Source organism: Hemiscyllium ocellatum, chromosome 19 (genome assembly GCF_020745735.1).
Source record: "Hemiscyllium ocellatum isolate sHemOce1 chromosome 19, sHemOce1.pat.X.cur, whole genome shotgun sequence".
Lineage (NCBI taxonomy): Eukaryota > Metazoa > Chordata > Chondrichthyes > Orectolobiformes > Hemiscylliidae > Hemiscyllium > Hemiscyllium ocellatum.
This window is the reverse complement of record NC_083419.1, coordinates 69053198-69072697: the sequence shown is the minus strand read 5'-3', so window position 1 is coordinate 69072697 and position 19500 is coordinate 69053198. Positions and strand designations below refer to the sequence as shown.

The following is a 19500-nucleotide window of genomic DNA, read 5'->3' as shown; positions in this document are numbered from 1 at the left end:
TTTGCCAGTGGAGAAGCACTATATGAGAAAAAAGACGATGATATGGATTAAGTTAAAAAAATGACAAAGCAATGCAATATATCTGACAGAGGGGAGATTTTTCACAAGTCACAAAGGATTGAGACTTGGAAAAGACGAGTCCAAGATTGACAACAAGTACAAAGGTACAGCTGTGAAAGACCTTCAGCTTTGATCTATTGTGCACTCTCTCCTGTTTGGCTGACAAGTAGGAGAAGTCAGAACGAAAATGCAGACAATGATTCACAACACAATGTAAAAAAGGATATGCATACACTGGAACAGCACACTTAGAAAGTTGTGCAGCGAGACCAAGAAAGTTTCTGCCCATTGCTTGGAGAAGTACGTGGCGAACACTAGGTTCTGATCTGGATTCGGAACAAAAGGAAGAACAAACCATTCTTTCCATTCTGGCTGGCTCTGCAATTCCAGGGCCTGTTTCTGGAAGAACTCCTGGGTTTTATCAATCCTATTAGACTGCAACAAAAAGCAAAAGGGAGACATTGCATTCTTTCATTCCTTCCTTCCTTTTGCAAGCCCTGCTCTCAAAGCGGAAAGTCTTTTTTTAATTCTAATTTGAATAATGTCCACCAAACCCTCATTTCTGAAAATAGAGAAGAAAAATGACAGGTTACCTACCAGGAAGATTCTCAGTTGTGCTGAACTAAATAATCCTGACCAGGAAGATTCTCAGATTTATGCTAAATTAACTAATCCTGACCAGGACAGAATTGAAAGCCTCTGGACTCATGAGACAACATGTCGAAAAGCATTTCTAATCACAATCAGGTAAGCGAGATTTACTGATTGGATGGGGCCGTGGGACCAATTTTACAAAAATCAGGAAGCAATGACATTTGCCATAGCACTTTCATGATGGAATAATAAATCAGTATTCATTGATCAGGCTCACAGAATCTCACTGGTTCTTGCAGGGTAGAAAGAGAGGCAGCACATGGGCCTTAGTTAGTGTCTGTGTCAGCTGAAATGAAACAAACTCTTATCCCGCAGACTTCTCCTTGAGCAATGCTGCTAATTATCTGTGCTGATAAAGCTGCAGAAAGAACCTCACTGGCTTTCACTTATCAGTGATGGGAGTTTGCAGGTCAGGATTTGATAGAGTAAATCTCTCTTTACATTGTTGCAGTGAACACACACAGGGTAGGTACAAAATGGAGTTCAATAAATTTTAAAACGCTCTCTACTTTTTTTAAACTGAAAGCAAGATCTCCTCTAACTGTCTTCTCAAACACACCAAGAGCAGGTATTGCATAAGATTAGAATCAGACCAAAGTGCCCGCTATGCCATCTCCAAACACTCCAGGTACAGAAAGGGCATGGGCAAATTACCTGGATGGTATGGATCAGATAGTAACGGTACAAGCTGGTTTTCAGCTTGTTGACTGTGTGACGATATGCATCCTCCAGTCTGCTGAACAGGCGACGATCCAGGTAGCCCCAGTATTCACGCAGTCCACTGAGATCATAGCCTTGAACCAAATGCTGCAGTTGTTCTACAATTTTATCAACCTAAAACAAAAGATTATTCAACTAATGCACAATTCAATTAATGCACAAAGATTTATGCAAGGGGGAGAGTTTTCTTTATGAACTGCAATTTCCAAATAAAGCAATGTTAATAGTTCCTATGGTTGATGTCGGTCAGAGACTTCACGTGACCACTTCACACCAGCTGTAACTCAGTGAGCAGTATTCTTGCCTCTAACTAAGGTTGGGTTTCAAGCCCCACTCCTCAGCCACGAGGACATAATCCAGGCTGACAGCCCAGTAAAGCATTGAAACACTTGTAGCAGATCCATCCTCTAGAATGATTACACCTAGGCACCATTAGAAGAGCACAGGAGATCTGCCTGTATTCACATATCCATCATCAAAAACAAGTTACCACATTGCTTGTTTGGATGGGACCTTCCTGTGCACAAATCGGCTGCTGTACAATAATGACTACAATTCAAAATTACTCAAAATGGTTGTGATTCACAAGGGAACTTGGTGACGAGAGGAAGAAAGTGTTTTGTTCTTTTTCAGCCTCCAGTAATTATTTTACTTTGATACTGATGAAGCAGCTGATTAGTAGGTAACTAGTAGTTTGTTCTCATTATTCTCAGCTAAATGAAATATATTTCTTACAGTATATGGGAAATCATGGATGCATTGTATGCCCTAGATGAACACATCTGCGGAAAATCTTCCCAACAGCACAAGCTTGTTCTCTGGATCTGGAGCATTGCGTCAATGAGTGATGGTACTATAAATATAGTTAAGTGGAAGCGACAGCTTTGTGGTATTATCACCAGACTATTAATCCAGTCACCCAGATAATATTCTGTGGACCCAGATTCTAATCCCGCCATGACAGATGGTAGAATTTCAATTCAAGTAAAAATCTGGAATTAAGCAATAATGATGACCCCATTGCTAATTGTTGGAAAGATCCACCTGGTTCATTAATGCCCTTTACGGAAGGAAACTTATCTGGTCTGGCCTACCTGCAACTCCGAACCGACAGCAATGTGGTGGACTCTTGAACTGACATTTAAAACAGCAATAAATGCTGATGTACCAATGACACCCACATCCCATGAACGAATAAAAAAAAATTGCATGTTTAAAGTGGTCATACTGCAGGTTTAGTGCATACAGGCAGAAAGAGAATGAGACAGGCAGGCTGTTCAGGGTATCCTCTGTATCAATAACAAAGGTAAGCAAACAGATGTGATCATAAAAGCAGCTTTTAGGGAGTTAGGAAGGAAATAATAAAAGGAGGGCATCAATTTGGGGCCTAAACAAGCTACCTGAGTTCCATCTCAACTGAAACAAGACAAATATCGTTCCAGGAAAAATTATTTGTGCTAGGGAACTAATCTTTCCCAAGATGTGCTGGAGTGTGGCAGCTCGTTGGGAGCTGTCTACAGCAGTCTTATTCTTATATATCTTATAAACATCCTGCTCTTTTAAAACTCAATTCTAAATCTGCCAATGTTCTTTTAAATACACTGCTAGGCCAGAGGATCCTCTGATCAATAAGTCCCAATTACTGATGCTGAAACTTCTCAACCCGAGGCTTGACCAGCTCGGGAATATAGACCTGACCTGACATAGAGGAAGCCTGACCACTCGACTCCATGAAACACTCAAGGCTGGTGCCCAGGACCCCATCACGAGCGCCCTCTTATCTTTTTGGTTCTGGAACTGCAAGCCCAGGGGCCTTCCAACCTCTCACAGGTCTGACCTCATGGAAACCCAGAACCAAGGCCTGACCCAACATTGAGGCTACCTGACCAGATTGGCCACAAGGCTTCCTGAAACACTCAAGGCTGTGACAAGTGCTGAGGACAACATCAGATCCATTCAGACTTCCTAGAGCAGAATTCCCTCAATGTTGCCAAGGATGGACCAGCCTGACCACAACATTCCCCAGAGTGTTCGAGATCGAGACTAATGTCCAGAACCCTATCGGGTGCTCCCATTCACCACTCGGAGCAGCTGATTTCACTCACTGACATTTGGGATCGTTGAGGTCCAGCCATCTTACCCAAGAAAGATGGGAAATGTGTTGGACTTAAAGTGAGACAAACTCTGAGGTTTCAAACTCCCCTTCCTAGCATATACCTGGCAAATGTTCAAGCCAGGAAAACAAGATTGATGACCTTAAAGCTAGACTCACTTTCCAAGGAGAATTGAGGGACTGCTGTGTGGTCTGTTTCAGAGAGACACAGCTCACCCTCTGCTACACCTGACTGTGCCTTACAATTTGACAGCTTCTCAATTCACTGAATGGACTGCTTGGTGTCCTTCTGCAAGGCAAGTGGCATTTGGGTCTGTCTCCTAATCAACACCTCCTGGTGCTCAGAAGTGTTGAATTTGGCAAGTTATCACTCTCTGGACCCAGAACAGCTAACAATGAAAAATCCATCCATACGACCTGTCATGTGAGTTCACCTTTGCGATCCTCACAGCAGTCTGTGTTTCACCCTATTATACAACACAATAGCCAGTGTTGAAACAGAATAGCTCAAAGCCTTGTTTATCATAGCTGGTGACTTCAACCAAGCCAAAATACAACCCAGATATCTCCTGCTCCATCAGAGGTCCAAGCATCCTTGACCATTACTACACAACCAAAGATGCCTCCCAATCCATTCCCCATCTCCATCCTGAGTATCAGACGACAATGCTCCTCCACTGGACTTACAAGCAGAAACTAAAACATGAGGACCCGTACAGAAAGTAGTGCAATATTGCTCTTAGGAAACAGAAGGCCTTTCATGGGATTGGCCCATAATAAAGGGCTCAACAGCCAATCTAAACAAATGTGTCACTACTCTTACAGACTTCATTAGTGTATAGATGACTGTGTGCCAATAAATTAATCCAAATGCTCCCCAACCGGAAACCATGGATGAACCATGGATGGGCGGCACGGTGGCACAGTGGTTAGCACTGCTGCCTCACAGCACCTGAGACCCGGGTGCAATTCCCGACTCAGGCGACTGACTGTGTGGAGTTTGCATGTTCTCCCCGTGTCTGCGTGGGTTTCCTCCGGGTGCTCCGGTTTCCTCCCACAGTCCAAAGATGTGCGGGTCAAGTGAATTGGCCTTGCTAAATTGTCCATAGTGTTAGGTAAGAGGTAGATGTGGGGGTATGGGTGGGTTGCGCTTCGGCGGGTCGGTGAGGACTTGTTGGGCCGAAGGGCCTGTTTCCACACTGTAAGTAATCTAAAAACCTGGAGATCCACTCTCCATTGAATTCCAGTCTGAGACATTCAATTTGGCTGACCTTGATCAAGTCAGGAAATCCAGATACGACCTTCGCAAGGCCATCAGAGATGCCAAGAGGCGAAACCAAATTAAGTTTGAGACCCAGACTAACTACATGGACATGTTGTAGTTTGAGACAAAGCTTATATGAACTGGCTCACAGAAAATAATATATCCCTACTCGATGCGCTCAGTGCATTTTACGCTCACTTAGAACAAAAGGGCATTGAAACAATGTCACCTGCCCGAACAGCCTTGAACACACTTGTACCCTCGGTCACTGCCACAGGCATTAGATCAGCCTTAAGGGGGAATGGAAAACAACTGGTCTGGTTAGAGACCCCAGTCATGCACTCAAATCCTGTGTGGACCAGCTGATGGCAATATTCACAGACATCTTTAATGTCTCCTTACTGCGACCTATTTCAAAAAGACCACCATTAACAGAGTACCAAAGAGAATTCATGCAAAGTGACTCATTACTGCCTGGCGGCTCTGACATCTACACTTATGAAGTGCTTTAAGAGGTTGGTCATGGTTCACAATTCCAACCTCCCAGATTGCCATGATCTCTTGCAATTCACCTTGCAAAAGGACCATGGGGGATGACACCACCTTGGTCCTACACTCATCCCTGGAATGTCTGGACAACAAGGATAATACGTCAGACTTCTACTTCTTAACTGCAGTTCTACCTTTAACACAATAATTGATAACATCTTTGATGTCTAGGTCTCTGCTCCCCAATAACTGGATTTTCAATTCCCTGTCAACGGACTGCAATCAGGAAGGATACGCAATAACACTTCATCCATGATAATCCTCAACACTGGGACCCTGCAAGGCTGAGTAATCAGCCCCCACTATACTCCTTATACACATGTCCTTGTGGCCAAATTCCGCATCAACTCCATTTACAAATTTTCTGATTCCACCACCTTTGAAGAATGGATCTCAAACAACAATGAGATGGAATACAGGTAGGAGATACAGTGCTTAATGGCATGGTATAAAGACATCAATCTCTCAATCAACATGAGCAAAACAAAGGAGATGGTCACTGCCGTCAGTAAGCTGACTGGAGGGCATGCCACTGTCTTCATCAATGGTGCTGAGGAGGCAATGCTTCAGACTGTTAAGTTCCTGGGAGAGATAAAAACCAACAAACTGTCCTGATCCATCCACATTGACACTAAAGTCAAGGAAGCATAACACTACCTCGACATTCTCAGGAGGTTAAGGAAATGCACCTCATCCATAATGATTCTTACCAAATTTTGCAGATACATCACAGAAAACGTTCTATCTGGACACATCACAGTATGGCAACAGCTCTTTCCAAACGTGCAAGAAATTACAGAGGCTGAACACAGAGGCAAACTTGCCTCCCATCCATTGACTGCGTCTATAATTCCTGCTACAAAGGAAAGCAACCAGCATAACCAAAGACTTCTCCCACCCTGATTATACCCTCTTTCACCATCTTTCATTGAGCAAAAGATATAGATTTAAGAAAAAAGTTTCTTCTCTGTTATTCTTAAGACTTCTGAATGCACCTCTTAAATGTAGCTACATAGAACAAAGAACATTACAGTACAGTACAGGTCCTTCGGCTCTCAATGTTGAGCCACCTGTGAAATTAATCTGATGCCCATCTAACCTACACCATTCCATTATTGTTCAAATGTATGTACAATGACCATTTAATTGCCCATTGCAGGTAGGCCTTTCCACGCCCCTCCTACTCGGAGTAAAGAAACTACCCATGATATCTGTTCTAAAATTATCACTCCTTAATTTAAAGCCACGTCCCCTAGTGTTAGCCTTCACCATCTGAGGAAAAAGGCTCTCACTGTCCACCCTATCTATCGCTCTGATTATCTTATACTTCTCAATTAAGTCACCTCTCAACCTTCTTCTCTCTAATAAAAACAGTCTCAGTTCCTTCAGCCTTTCCTCATAATATCTTCCTTCCATACCAGGTAAGATCCTAGTAAATCTCCCCTGAACCCTTCTGCACATCCTCCCTATAATGCAGTGACCAGAACTGCACGCAATATTCCAGAAGCAGCCTTACCAGTGTCTTGTACAGCTGAAGCATGACCTCATGGCTCCGAAACTCAATCCCCCTACCAATAAATGCCTACACACCATATGCCTTCTTAACAACCCTACCAACCTGGGTGGCAACTTTCAGGGATTCATGCACCTGGACACACATTTCTCTGTTTATCTACACTGCCAAGAATTTTACAATTAGCCCAGTACTCTGCATTCCTGTTACTTCTTGCTAAGTGAACGACCTGGCACATGTCCGCATTAAACTCCATTTTCCACTTCTCAGCTCAGCTCTGCATTTTATCTATGTCCCTCTGTAATTTACACAACTCCACCTACCTTAGTGTCATCTGCAAATTTACTAAAGCATCCATCTTCGTCCACCTCCAGATCATTTCGAAATATGACAAACATCAGTGGCCTCAAAACAGATCCTTGCAGTACATCACTACTAACTGAGCTCCATGATAAACATTTCCCATCAACCACCACTCTCTGCCTTTTTCAGCTGGCCAACTTCTGATCCAAACTATTAAATCATCTTTAATCCCAAAACTCTATTTTGTGCCTTCTCTATGTGCCTCCACTAGCTGCAACAGTATCTGCACTGTTCTGCCACCTTGACGGACAGTAAAATCTATTGTAAAACAAGCAATACAGCACTTTTCACTATAACTCGGTACATGTGACAGCAATAAATCAAACCAAATTGAAGGAATTAGCTTGATTTTGCTGGGAGCCAGGAATCTGAAATGAGGTTAAGTGGGTAACAGGAAATATAAAAATGGCACAAAATCCAAGTAGACTGAACCCAGTATAGTGCAGGTACACCCAGGACTCTTTATTTGTTCTAAGAGTTGCCTAATTCTAGATTTCCACACAGGGGAAACAACCTCTCAGTATCAACTTCATTGAGGCTCCATTAGAATCAGAGATGCTTCAAAGATATCTTTCGTTCCCACAAGCCCAACCTGACCATGTTTTTCTCATGTGCCCCAGGGATCAGCCCAGCTCATTGCTCCTTGAATTCTGTTTTTATTGTAGTCCCATTTCAAGATTTGGATAATACTGTGACCCCTCTAAGAACTATCGGAGTGATGGTGATGGAACGAGGGCATGGAGAAGACAGTGGCACATGAGAGAGGATACAGAGGGAGGAAACAACTTTGAAAGCTCTGGTCTACTTAATCTTCACATGACTGCCTTAAATGCAAAGATTTAGAGTAAAGTAAGGACAGCAAAACTATGCACAGACTTGTGATGTACTCACTATTAATGTGGACAATTCTGAAATGCATGAACTCGCATATCTCATAATTAAATCCACTAGAAAATTTTAATCTGATCAAGGCTTTGAATCTTAGAAGACAATCAAATCTGCCTTTATTCTAAGGTTTATGACTAGATCAGTAAGCCATCAATACCAAACTCAGCACAGTTCTTGGTCAACTCACTCGAAAACCCTTATCCTTGTCTGTCTTGATCTCGATGTCAAATGTTTTGAGTGTACTGGTGAATTCTCTGTAGAGCAAATATTCACGAACAAGTTCATCCATTCGTTCAACTGCTGATGCCATTATTCAGCAGACTGATCTAAACAACAACAGAATGATGAGGTGTTATATTCTCACCATATAACAGAAAGGATGTCTTCAACTAAGGGCCTCACTCTCGTTCTCTGCCCAGGTTTAGTTTGCAGTCCCTCTGTCTGACGAACAGATGTCCCTCCACATCTCGATACCGACCACATCACTCAAAGACCACAAAACAAACGCTCTGCACCACCCAGACCTCTTCAGGAGGTCGCTCATTCATTCACACTTGCACACTGCAAACGGGCTTCCCTTCGCCCTCCCTCACTGCGACCGGGCTGAGCTTCTCTCAATCTCTCTCTGTCTGTGACCAGGCTGAGCTTCTCTCTCTCTCTCTCTCTGTGACCAGACTGGCCTTGTCTTAATCTCTCCCTCTCTGTGACCGGGCTGAGCGTCTTTCAATCTCTCTCTCTCTGTGACCAGACTGCGCTTCTCTCTCTCTCTCTCTCTGACCAGACTGCGCTTCTCTCTCTCTCTCTCTCTCTGTGACCAAACTGCGCTTCTCTCTCTCTCTCTCTCTCTCTCTCTCTGTGACCGGGCTGAGCTTCTCTCAATCTTTCTCTCTCTCTCCCTCTCTCTGTGACCGGGCTGAGCTTCTCGCTCTCTCTCTCTCTCTCTGTGACCGGGCTGAGCTTCTCTCAATCTTTCTCTCTCTCGCTCTCTCTCTCTCTGTGTACCTGGGTTCAGTTTTCTCTCTCTCTCTCTCTCTCTCTGTGTACCCGGGTTTAGTTCTCTCTCTCTCTCTCTCTCTGTGCACTCGGGTTCAGTTCTCTCTCTCTCTGTACACGGGTTCAGTTCTCTCTCTCTCTGTACACGGGTTCAGTTCTCTCTCTCTCTGTACACGGGTTCAGTTCTCTCTCTCAATGTACACGGGTTCAGTTCTCTCTCTCAATGTACACGGGTTCAGTTCTCTCTCTCAATGTACACGGGTTCAGTTCTCTCTCTCAATGTACACGGGTTCAGTTCTCTCTCTCAATGTACACGGGTTCAGTTCTCTCTCTCAATGTACACGGGTTCAGTTCTCTCTCTCTCTCTCTCTCTGTACCCGGGTTCAGTTCTCTCTCTCTCTCTCTGTTCCCGGGTTCAGTTCTCTCTCTCTCTCGGTTCCCGGGTTCAGTTCTCTCTCTCTCTCTGTTCCCGGGTTCAGTTCTCTCTCTCTCTCTCTCTGTTCCCGGGTTCAGTTCTCTCTCTCTCTCTCTCTCTCTCTGTACCCGGGTTCAGTTCTCTCTCTCTCTGTACCCGGGTTCAGTTCTCTCTCTCGCTGTACCCGGGTTCAGTTCTCTCTCTCTCTCGCTCTCTCTCTGTACCCGGGTTCAGTTCTCTCTCTCTCTCTCTCTGTTCCCGGGTTCAGTTCTCACTCTCTCTCTCTGTACCCGGGTTCAGTTCACTCCCTCTCTCTCTGTACCCGGATTCAGTTCTCTCCCTCTCTCTCTGTACCCGGATTCAGTTCTCTCTCTCTCTCTCTCTCTCTCTCTGTACACGGGTTCAGTTCTCTCTCTATCTGTACCCGGGTTCAGTTCTCTCTCTCTCTCTCTCTGTACCCGGGTTCAGTTCTCTCTCTCTCTGTACACGGGTTCAGTTCTCTCTCTCTCTGTACACGGGTTCAGTTCTCTCTCTCTCTCTCTCTCTCTGTACCCGGGTTCAGTTCTCTCTCTCTCTCTCTCTCTCTCTGTACCCGGGTTCAGTTCTCTCTCTCTGTACACGGGTTCAGTTCTCTCTCTCTCTGTACACGGGTTCAGTTCTCTCTCTCTCTCTCTCTCTCTGTACCCGGGTTCAGTTCTCTCTCTCTCTCTCTCTCTCTCTCTGTACCCGGGTTCAGTTCTCTCTCTCTCTGTACCCGGGTTCAGTTCTCTCTCTCTCTGTACCCGGGTTCAGTTCTCTCTCTCTCTCTCTCTCTCTCTCTGTACCCGGGTTCAGTTCTCTCTCTCTCTCTCTCTCTGTACACGGGTTCAGTTCTCTCTCTATCTGTACCCGGGTTCAGTTCTCTCTCTCTCTCTCTCTGTACCCGGGTTCAGTTCTCTCTCTCTCTGTACACGGGTTCAGTTCTCTCTCTCTCTGTACACGGGTTCAGTTCTCTCTCTCTCTCTCTCTCTCTGTACCCGGGTTCAGTTCTCTCTCTCTCTCTCTCTCTCTCTCTGTACCCGGGTTCAGTTCTCTCTCTCTGTACACGGGTTCAGTTCTCTCTCTCTCTGTACACGGGTTCAGTTCTCTCTCTCTCTGTACACGGGTTCAGTTCTCTCTCTCTCTGTACACGGGTTCAGTTCTCTCTCTCTCTCTCTCTCTCTGTACCCGGGTTCAGTTCTCTCTCTCTCTCTCTCTGTACCCGGGTTCAGTTCTCTCTCTCTCTGTACCCGGGTTCAGTTCTCTCTCTCTCTGTACCCGGGTTCAGTTCTCTCTCTCTCTCTCTCTCTGTACCCGGGTTCAGTTCTCTCTCTCTCTCTCTCTCTGTACCCGGGTTCAGTTCTCTCTCTCTCTCTCTGTACCCGGGGTCAGTTCTCTCTCTCTCTGTACCCGGGTTCAGCTCTCTCTCTCTCTGTACCCGGGTTCAGTTCTCTCTCTCTCTGTACCCGGGTTCAGTTCTCTCTCTCTCTGTACCCGGGTTCAGTTCTCTCTCTCTCTCTCTCTCTCTCTGTACCCGGGTTCAGTTCTCTCTCTCTCTCTCTCTGTACCCGGGTTCAGTTCTCTCTCTCTCTGTACCCGGGTTCAGTTCTCTCTCTCTCTCTGTACCCGGGTTCAGTTCTCTCTCTCTCTCTGTACCCGGGTTCAGTTCTCTCTCTCTCTCTGTACCCGGGTTCAGTTCTCTCTCTCTCTCTGTACCCGGGTTCAGTTCTCTCTCTCTCTCTGTACCCGGGTTCAGTTCTCTCTCTCTCTCTCTGTACCCGGGTTCAGTTCTCTCTCTCTCTCTGTACCCGGGTTCAGTTCTCTCTCTCTCTCTCTCTGTACCCGGGTTCAGTTCTCTCTCTCTCTCTGTACCCGGGTTCAGTTCTCTCTCTCTCTCTCTGTACCCGGGTTCAGTTCTCTCTCTCTCTCTGTACCCGGGTTCAGTTCTCTCTCTCTCTCTGTACCCGGGTTCAGTTCTCTCTCTCTCTCTGTACCCGGGTTCAGTTCTCTCTCTCTCTCTGTACCCGGGTTCAGTTCTCTCTCTCTCTCTCTCTGTACCCGGGTTCAGTTCTCTCTCTCTCTCTGTACCCGGGTTCAGTTCTCTCTCTCTCTCTGTACCCGGGTTCAGTTCTCTCTCTCTCTCTGTACCCGGGTCCAGTTCTCTCTCTCTCTCTCTCTGTGTACCCGGGTTCAGTTCTCTCTCTCTCTCTCTCTCTGTACCCGGGTTCAGTTCTCTCTCTCTCACTCTGCACCCGGGTTCAGTTCTCTCTCTCTCTCTGTACCCGGGTTCAGTTCTCTCTCTCTCTCTCTCTGTACCCGGGTTCAGTTCTCTCTCTCTCTCGCTCTGTACCCGGGTTCAGTTCTCTCTCTCTCTCTCTGTACCCGGGTTCAGTTCTCTCTCTCTCTCTCTCTCTCTGTACCCGGGTTCAGTTCTCTCTCTCTCTCTCTCTCTCTCTGTACCCGGGTTCAGTTCTCTCTCTCTCTCTCTGTACCCGGGTTGAGTTCTCTCTCTCTCTCTGTACCCGGGTTGAGTTCTCTCTCTCTCTCTCTGTACCCGGGTTCAGTTCTCTCTCTCTCTGTACCCGGGTTCAGTTCTCTCTCTCTCTGTACCCGGGTTCAGTTCTCTCTCTGCACCCGGGTTCAGTTCTCTCTCTCTCTGTACCCGGGTTCAGTTCTCTCTCTCTCTCTCTGTACCCGGGTTCAGTTCTCTCTCTCCGTACCCGGGTTCAGTTCTCTCTCTCTCCGTACCCGGGTTCAGTTCTCTCTCTCTCTCTCTCTCTCTGTACCCGGGTTCAGTTCTCTCTCTCTCTGTACCCGGGTTCAGTTCTCTCTCTCTCTCTCTGTACCCGGGTTCAGTTCTCTCTCTCTCTCACTCTGCACCCGGGTTCAGTTCTCTCTCTCTCTATGTACCCGGGTTCAGTTCTCTCTCTCTCTCTGTACCCGGGTTCAGTTCTCTCTCTCTCTCTCTCTCTCTCTCTGTACCCGGGTTCAGTTCTCTCTCTCTCTCTGTACCCGGGTTCAGTTCTCTCTCTCTCTGTACCCGGGTTCAGTTCTCTCTCTCTCTGTACCCGGGTTCAGTTCTCTCTCTCTCTGTACCCGGGTTCAGTTCTCTCTCTCTCTGTACCCGGGTTCAGTTCTCTCTCTCTCTCTCTGTACCCGGGTTCAGTTCTCTCTCTCAGTACCCGGGTTCAGTTCTCTCTCTCTGTACCCGGGTTCAGTTCTCTCTCTCTCCGTACCCGGGTTCAGTTCTCTCTCTCTCCGTACCCGGGTTCAGTTCTCTCTCTCTCTGTACCCGGGTTCAGTTCTCTCTCTCTCTGTACCCGGGTTCAGTTCTCTCTCTCTCTGTACCCGGGTTCAGTTCTCTCTCTCTCTGTACCCGGGTTCAGTTCTCTCTCTCTCTCTCTGTACCCGGGTTCAGTTCTCTCTCTCTCTCTCTGTACCCGGGTTCAGTTCTCTCTCTCTCTCACTCTGCACCCGGGTTCAGTTCTCTCTCTCTCTCTGTACCCGGGTTCAGTTCTCTCTCTCTCTCTCTCTCTCTCTCTCTGTACCCGGGTTCAGTTCTCTCTCTCTCTCTCTCTCTGTACCCGGGTTCAGTTCTCTCTCTCTCTCTCTGTACCCGGGTTCAGTTCAGTTCTCTCTCTCTCTCTCTCTGTACCCGGGTTCAGTTCTCTCTCTCTCTCTCTCTGTACCCGGGTTCAGTTCTCTCTCTCTCTGTACCCGGGTTCAGTTCTCTCTCTCTCTGTACCCGGGTTCAGTTCTCTCTCTCTCTCTCTGTACCCGGGTTCAGTTCTCTCTCTCTCTCTGTACCCGGGTTCAGTTCTCTCTCTCTCTCACTCTGCACCCGGGTTCAGTTCTCTCTCTCTCTCTGTACCCGGGTTCAGTTCTCTCTCTCTCTCTCTCTCTCTGTACCCGGGTTCAGTTCTCTCTCTCTCTCTCTCTCTGTACCCGGGTTCAGTTCTCTCTCTCTCTCTCTCTGTACCCGGGTTCAGTTCAGTTCTCTCTCTCTCTCTCTGTACCCGGGTTCAGTTCTCTCTCTCTCTCTCTGTACCCGGGTTCAGTTCTCTCTCTCTCTCTGTACCCGGGTTCAGTTCTCTCTCTCTCTCTCTGTACCCGGGTTCAGTTCTCTCTCTCTCTCTCTCTGTACCCGGGTTCAGTTCTCTCTCTCTCTCTCTCTGTACCCGGGTTCAGTTCTCTCTCTGTACCCGGGTTCAGTTCTCTCTCTCTCTCTCTCTCTGTACCCGGGTTCAGTTCTCTCTCTGTCTCTCTCTCTCTGTACCCGGGTTCAGTTCTCTCTCTCTCTCTCTGTACCCGGGTTCAGTTCTCTCTCTCTCTCTCTCTCTCTGTACCCGGGTTCAGTTCTCTCTCTCTCTCTCTCTCTCTCTGTACCCGGTTCAGTTCTCTCTCTCTCTCTCTCTCTCTCTCTGTACCCGGGTTCAGTTCTCTCTCTCTCTCTCTGTACCCGGGTTCAGTTCTCTCTCTCTCTGTACCCGGGTTCAGTTCTCTCTCTCTCTCTCTGTACCCGGGTTCAGTTCTCTCTCTGTACCCGGGTTCAGTTCTCTCTCTCTCTGTACCCGGGTTCAGTTCTCTCTCTCTCTGTACCCGGGTTCAGTTCTCTCTCTCTCTGTACCCGGGTTGAGTTCTCTCTCTCTCTCTCTCTCTGTACCCGGGTTCAGTTCTCTCTCTCTCTCTCTCTCTCTCTCTCTCTCTCTGTACCCGGGTTCAGTTCAGTTCTCTCTCTCTCTCTCTCTGTACCCGGGTTCAGTTCTCTCTCTCTCTCTCTCTCTCTGTACCCGGGTTCAGTTCTCTCTCTCTCTCTCTCTGTACCCGGGTTCAGTTCTCTCTCTCTCTCTCTCTCTCTCTCTGTACCCGGGTTCAGTTCAGTTCTCTCTCTCTCTCTCTCTCTGTACCCGGGTTCAGTACTCTCTCTCTCTCTCTGTACCCGGGTTCAGTTCTCTCTCTCTCTCTGTACCCGGGTTCAGTTCTCTCTCTCTCTCTCTGTCTGTACCCGGGTTCAGTTCTCTCTCTGTCTGTACCCGGGTTCAGTTCTCTCTCTCTCTGTACCCGGGTTCAGTTCTCTCTCTCTCTGTACCCGGGTTCAGTTCTCTCTCTCTCTGTACCCGGGTTCAGTTCTCTCTCTCTCTCTCTGTACCCAGGTTCAGTTCTCTCTCTCTCTCTCTGTACCCGGGTTCAGTTCTCTCTCTCTCTCTCTGTACCCGGGTTCAGTTCTCTCTCTCTCTGTACCCGGGTTCAGTTCTCTCTCTCTCTGTAACCGGGTTCAGTTCTCTCTCTCTCTGTAACCGGGTTCAGTTCTCTCTCTCTCTGTAACCGGGTTCAGTTCTCTCTCTCTCTGTAACCGGGTTCAGTTCTCTCTCTCTCTCTCTCTGTACCCGGGTTCAGTTCTCTTTCTCTCTGTAACCGGGTTCAGTTCTCTCTCTCTCTGTACCCGGGTTCAGTTCTCTCTCTCTCTCTCTGTACCCGGGTTCAGTTCTCTCTCTCTCTGTACCCGGGTTCAGTTCTCTCTCTCTCTGTACCCGGGTTCAGTTCTCTCTCTCTCTGTACCCGGGTTCAGTTCTCTCTCTCTCTCTCTCTGTACCCGGGTTCTGTTCTCTCTCTCTCTCTCTCTCTGTACCCGGGTTCTGTTCTCTCTCTCTCTGTACCCGGGTTCTGTTCTCTCTCTCTCTCTCTCTGTACCCGGGTTCAGTTCTCTCTCTCTCTGTACCCGGGTTCTGTTCTCTCTCTCTCTGTACCCGGGTTCAGTTCTCTCTCTCTCTCTCTCTCTGTACCCGGGTTCAGTTCTCTCTCTCTCTCTCTGTACCCGGGTTCAGTTCTCTCTCTCTCTGTACCCGGGTTCAGTTCTCTCTCTCTCTCTCTCTGTACCCGGGTTCAGTTCTCTCTCTCTCTCTCTCTGTACCCGGGTTCAGTTCTCTCTCTCTCTGTCCCCGGGTTCAGTTCTCTCTCTCTCTGTCCCCGGGTTCAGTTCTCTCTCTCTCTGTCCCCGGGTTCAGTTCTCTCTCTCTCTGTCCCCGGGTTCAGTTCTCTCTCTGTCCCCGGGTTCAGTTCTCTCTCTCTCTCTCTCTGTACCCGGGTTCAGTTCTCTCTCTCTCTCTCTCTGTACCCGGGTTCAGTTCTCTCTCTCTCTCTCTGTCCCCGGGTTCAGTTCTCTCTCTCTCTGTCCCCGGGTTCAGTTCTCTCTCTGTCCCCGGGTTCAGTTCTCTCTCTCTCTGTACCCGGGTTCAGTTCTCTCTCTCTCTCTCTCTGTACCCGGGTTCAGTTCTCTCTCTCTCTCTCTCTGTACCCGGGTTCAGTTCTCTCTCTCTCTCTCTGTACCCGGGTTCAGTTCTTTCTCTCTCTGTACCCGGGTTCAGTTCTCTCTCTCTGTACCCGGGTTCAGTTCTCTCTCTCTCTCTCTCTCTCTGTACCCGGGTTCAGTTCTCTCTCTCTCTCTCTCTGTACCCGGGTTCAGTTCCCACTCTCTCTGTACCCGGGTTCAGTTCTCTCTCTCTCTCTCTCTCTCTGTACCCGGGTTCAGTTCTCTCTCTCTCTGTACCCGGGTTCAGTTCTCTCTCTCTCTGTACCCGGGTTCAGTTCTCTCTCTCTCTGTACCCGGGTTCAGTTCTCTCTCTCTCTGTACCCGGGTTCAGTTCTCTCTCTCTCTGTACCCGGGTTCAGTTCTCTCTCTCTCTGTACCCGGGTTCAGTTCTCTCTCTCTCTGTACCCGGGTTCAGTTCTCTCTCTCTCTGTACCCGGGTTCAGTTCTCTCTCTCTCTGTACCCGGGTTCAGTTCTCTCTCTGTCCCCGGGTTCAGTTCTCTCTCTCTCTGTACCCGGGTTCAGTTCTCTCTCTCTCTGTACCCGGGTTCAGTTCTCTCTCTGTCCCCGGGTTCAGTTCTCTCTCTCTCTCTCTCTCTGTACCCGGGTTCAGTTCTCTCTCTCTCTCTCTCTCTGTACCCGGGTTCAGTTCTCTCTCTCTCTCTCTCTGTACCCGGGTTCAGTTCTTTCTCTCTCTGTACCCGGGTTCAGTTCTCTCTCTCTCTGTACCCGGGTTCAGTTCTCTCTCTCTCTGTACCCGGGTTCAGTTCTCTCTCTCTCTGTACCCGGGTTCAGTTCTCTCTCTCTCTGTACCCGGGTTCAGTTCTCTCTCTCTCTGTACCCGGGTTCAGTTCTCTCTCTGTACCCGGGTTCAGTTCTCTCTCTCTCTCTCTCTGTACCTGGGTTCAGTTCTCTCTCTCTCTCTGTACCCGGGTTCAGTTCCCACTCTCTCTGTACCCGGGTTCAGTTCTCTCTCTCTCTCTCTCTCTGTACCCGGGTTCAGTTCTCTCTCTCTCTCTCTCTGTACCCGGGATCAGTTCTCTCTCTCTCTCTCTGTACCCGGGTTCAGTTCTTTCACTCTCTGTACCCGGGTTCAGTTCTCTCTCTCTCTGTACCCGGGTTCAGTTCTCTCTCTGTACCCGGGTTCAGTTCTCTCTCTCTCTCTCTCTGTACCCGGGTTCAGTTCTCTCTCTCTCTCTCTCTGTACCCGGGTTCAGTTCCCACTCTCTCTGTACCCGGGTTCAGTTCTCTCTCTCTCTCTCTCTCTCTCTGTACCTGGGTTCAGTTCTCTCTCTCTCTGTACCCGGGTTCAGTTCTCTCTCTCTCTGTACCCGGGTTCAGTTCTCTCTCTCTCTCTGTACCCGGGTTCAGTTCTCTCTCTGTACCCGGGTTCAGTTCTCTCTCTCTCTCTCTCTCTCTCTCTGTACCCGGGTTCAGTTCTCTCTCTCTCTCTCTCTCTCTGTACCCGGGTTCAGTTCTCTCTCTCTCTCTCTCTCTCTGTACCCGGGTTCAGTTCTCTCTCTCTCTCTCTGTACCCGGGTTCAGTTCTTTCTCTCTCTCTCTGTACCCGGGTTCAGTTCTTTCTCTCTCTGTACCCGGGTTCAGTTCTCTCTCTCTCTGTACCCGGGTTCAGTTCTCTCTCTCTCTGTACCCGGGTTCAGTTCTCTCTCTCTCTGTACCCGGGTTCAGTTCTCTCTCTCTCTGTACCCGGGTTCAGTTCTCTCTCTCTCTCTCTCTCTCTCTGTACCCGGGTTCAGTTCTCTCTCTCTCTCTGTACCCGGGTTCAGTTCTCTCTCTCTCTCTCTCTGTACCCGGGTTCAGTTCTCTCTCTCTCTCTCTGTACCCGGGTTCAGTTCTCTCTCTCTCTCTCTGTACCCGGGTTCAGTTCTCTCTCTCTCTCTCTCTGTACCCGGGTTCAGTTCTCTCTCTCTCTCTCTCTGTACCCGGGTTCAGTTCTCTCTCTCTCTCTCTGTACCCGGGTTCAGTTCTCTCTCTCTCTCTCTGTACCCGGGTTCAGTTCTCTCTCTCTCTCTCTGTATCCGGGTTCAGTTCTCTCTCTCTCTCTCTGTATCCGGGTTCAGTTCTCTCTCTGTACCCGGGTTCAGTTCTCTCTCTCTCTCTCTCTGTACCTGGGTTCAGTTCTCTCTCTCTCTCTCTCTGTACCCGGGTTCAGTTCCCACTCTCTCTGTACCCGGGTTCAGTTCTCTCTCTCTCTCTCTCTCTGTACCTGGGTTCAGTTCTCTCTCTCTCTGTACCCGGGTTCAGTTCTCTCTCTCTCTGTACCCGGGTTCAGTTCTCTCTCTCTCTGTACCCGGGTTCAGTTCTCTCTCTCTCTGTACCCGGGTTCAGTTCTCTCTCTCTCTGTACCCGGGTTCAGTTCTCTCTCTCTCTGTACCCGGGTTCAGTTCTCTCTCTCTCTGTACCCGGGTTCAGTTCTCTCTCTCTCTGTACCCGGGTTCAGTTCTCTCTCTCTCTGTACCCGGGTTCAGTTCTCTCTCTCTCTGTACCCGGGTTCAGTTCTCTCTCTCTCTGTACCCGGGTTCAGTTCTCTCTCTCTCTGTACCCGGGTTCAGTTCTTTCTCTCTCTGTACCCGGGTTCAGTTCTCTCTCTCTCTGTACCCGGGTTCAGTTCTCTCTCTCTCTCTGTACCCTGGTTCAGTTCTCTCTCTCTCTGTACCCGGGTTCAGTTCTCTCTCTCTCTCTCTCTCTCTCTGTACCCGGGTTCAGTTCTCTCTCTCTCTCTCTCTCTCTGTACCCGGGTTCAGTTCTCTCTCTCTCTGTACCCGGGTTCAGTTCTCTCTCTCTCTGTACCCGGGTTCAGTTCTCTCTCTCTCTGTACCCGGGTTCAGTTCTCTCTCTCTCTCTCTGTACCCGGGTTCAGTTCTCTCTCTCTCTCTCTCTCTCTCTGTACCCGGGTTCAGTTCTCTCTCTCTCTCTGTACCCGGGTTCAGTTCTCTCTCTCTCTCTGTACCCGGGTTCAGTTCTCTCTCTCTCTCTCTCTCTCTCTGTACCCGGGTTCAGTTCTCTCTCTCTCTGTACCCGGGTTCAGTTCTCTCTCTCTCTGTACCCGGGTTCAGTTCTCTCTCTCTCTCTCTGTACCCGGGTTCAGTTCTCTCTCTCTCTCTCTGTACCCGGGTTCAGTTCTCTCTCTCTCTCTCTGTACCCGGGTTCAGTTCTCTCTCTCTCTCTCTCTCTCTCTCTCTCTGTACCCGGGTTCAGTTCTCTCTCTCTCTCTCTCTCTCTCTCTCTCTCTCTCTCTGTACCCGGGTTCAGTTCTCTCTCTCTCTGTACCCGGGTTCAGTTCTCTCTCTCTCTGTACCCGGGTTCAGTTCTCTCTCTCTCTGTTCCCGGGTTCAGTTCTCTCTCTCTCTGTTCCCGGGTTCAGTTCTCTCTCTCTCTGTTCCCGGGGTCAGTTCTCTCTCTCTCTCTCTGTACCCGGGTTCAGTTCTCTCTCTCTCTCTCTCTCTCTGTACCCGGGTTCAGTTCTCTCTCTCTCTGTACCCGGGTTCAGTTCTCTCTCTCTCTCTCTGTACCCGGGTTCAGTTCTCTCTCTCTCTCTCTCTGTACCCGGGTTCAGTTCTCTCTCTCTCTCTCTCTGTACCCGGGTTCAGTTCTCTCTCTCTCTCTCTCTCTCTCTGTACC

The 19500-nt window shown here is 48.5% G+C and overlaps 1 protein-coding gene across 3 annotated transcripts in view; it reads right to left on the bottom strand.

Annotated features, from left to right (window-relative positions):
• wdr91 (WD repeat domain 91) overlaps nt 1–19500 on the bottom strand; it is a 108024-nt gene that overhangs the window by 62767 nt on the left and 25757 nt on the right. For 2 of the 3 annotated variants that reach the window (XM_060839532.1, XM_060839531.1), the window contains exons 2-4: nt 8312–8450; nt 1369–1548; nt 289–495 (exon numbers count right to left, since the gene is read on the bottom strand). In XM_060839532.1, coding sequence (XP_060695515.1) covers nt 289–495; nt 1369–1548; nt 8312–8434 — 510 coding nt within the window. In that variant the 5' untranslated portion in view covers nt 8435–8450. Of the gene's footprint in view, nt 1–288; nt 496–1368; nt 1549–8311; nt 8451–19500 lie in introns of those variants that run through there. The other variant, XM_060839533.1, reaches the window with a different exon arrangement.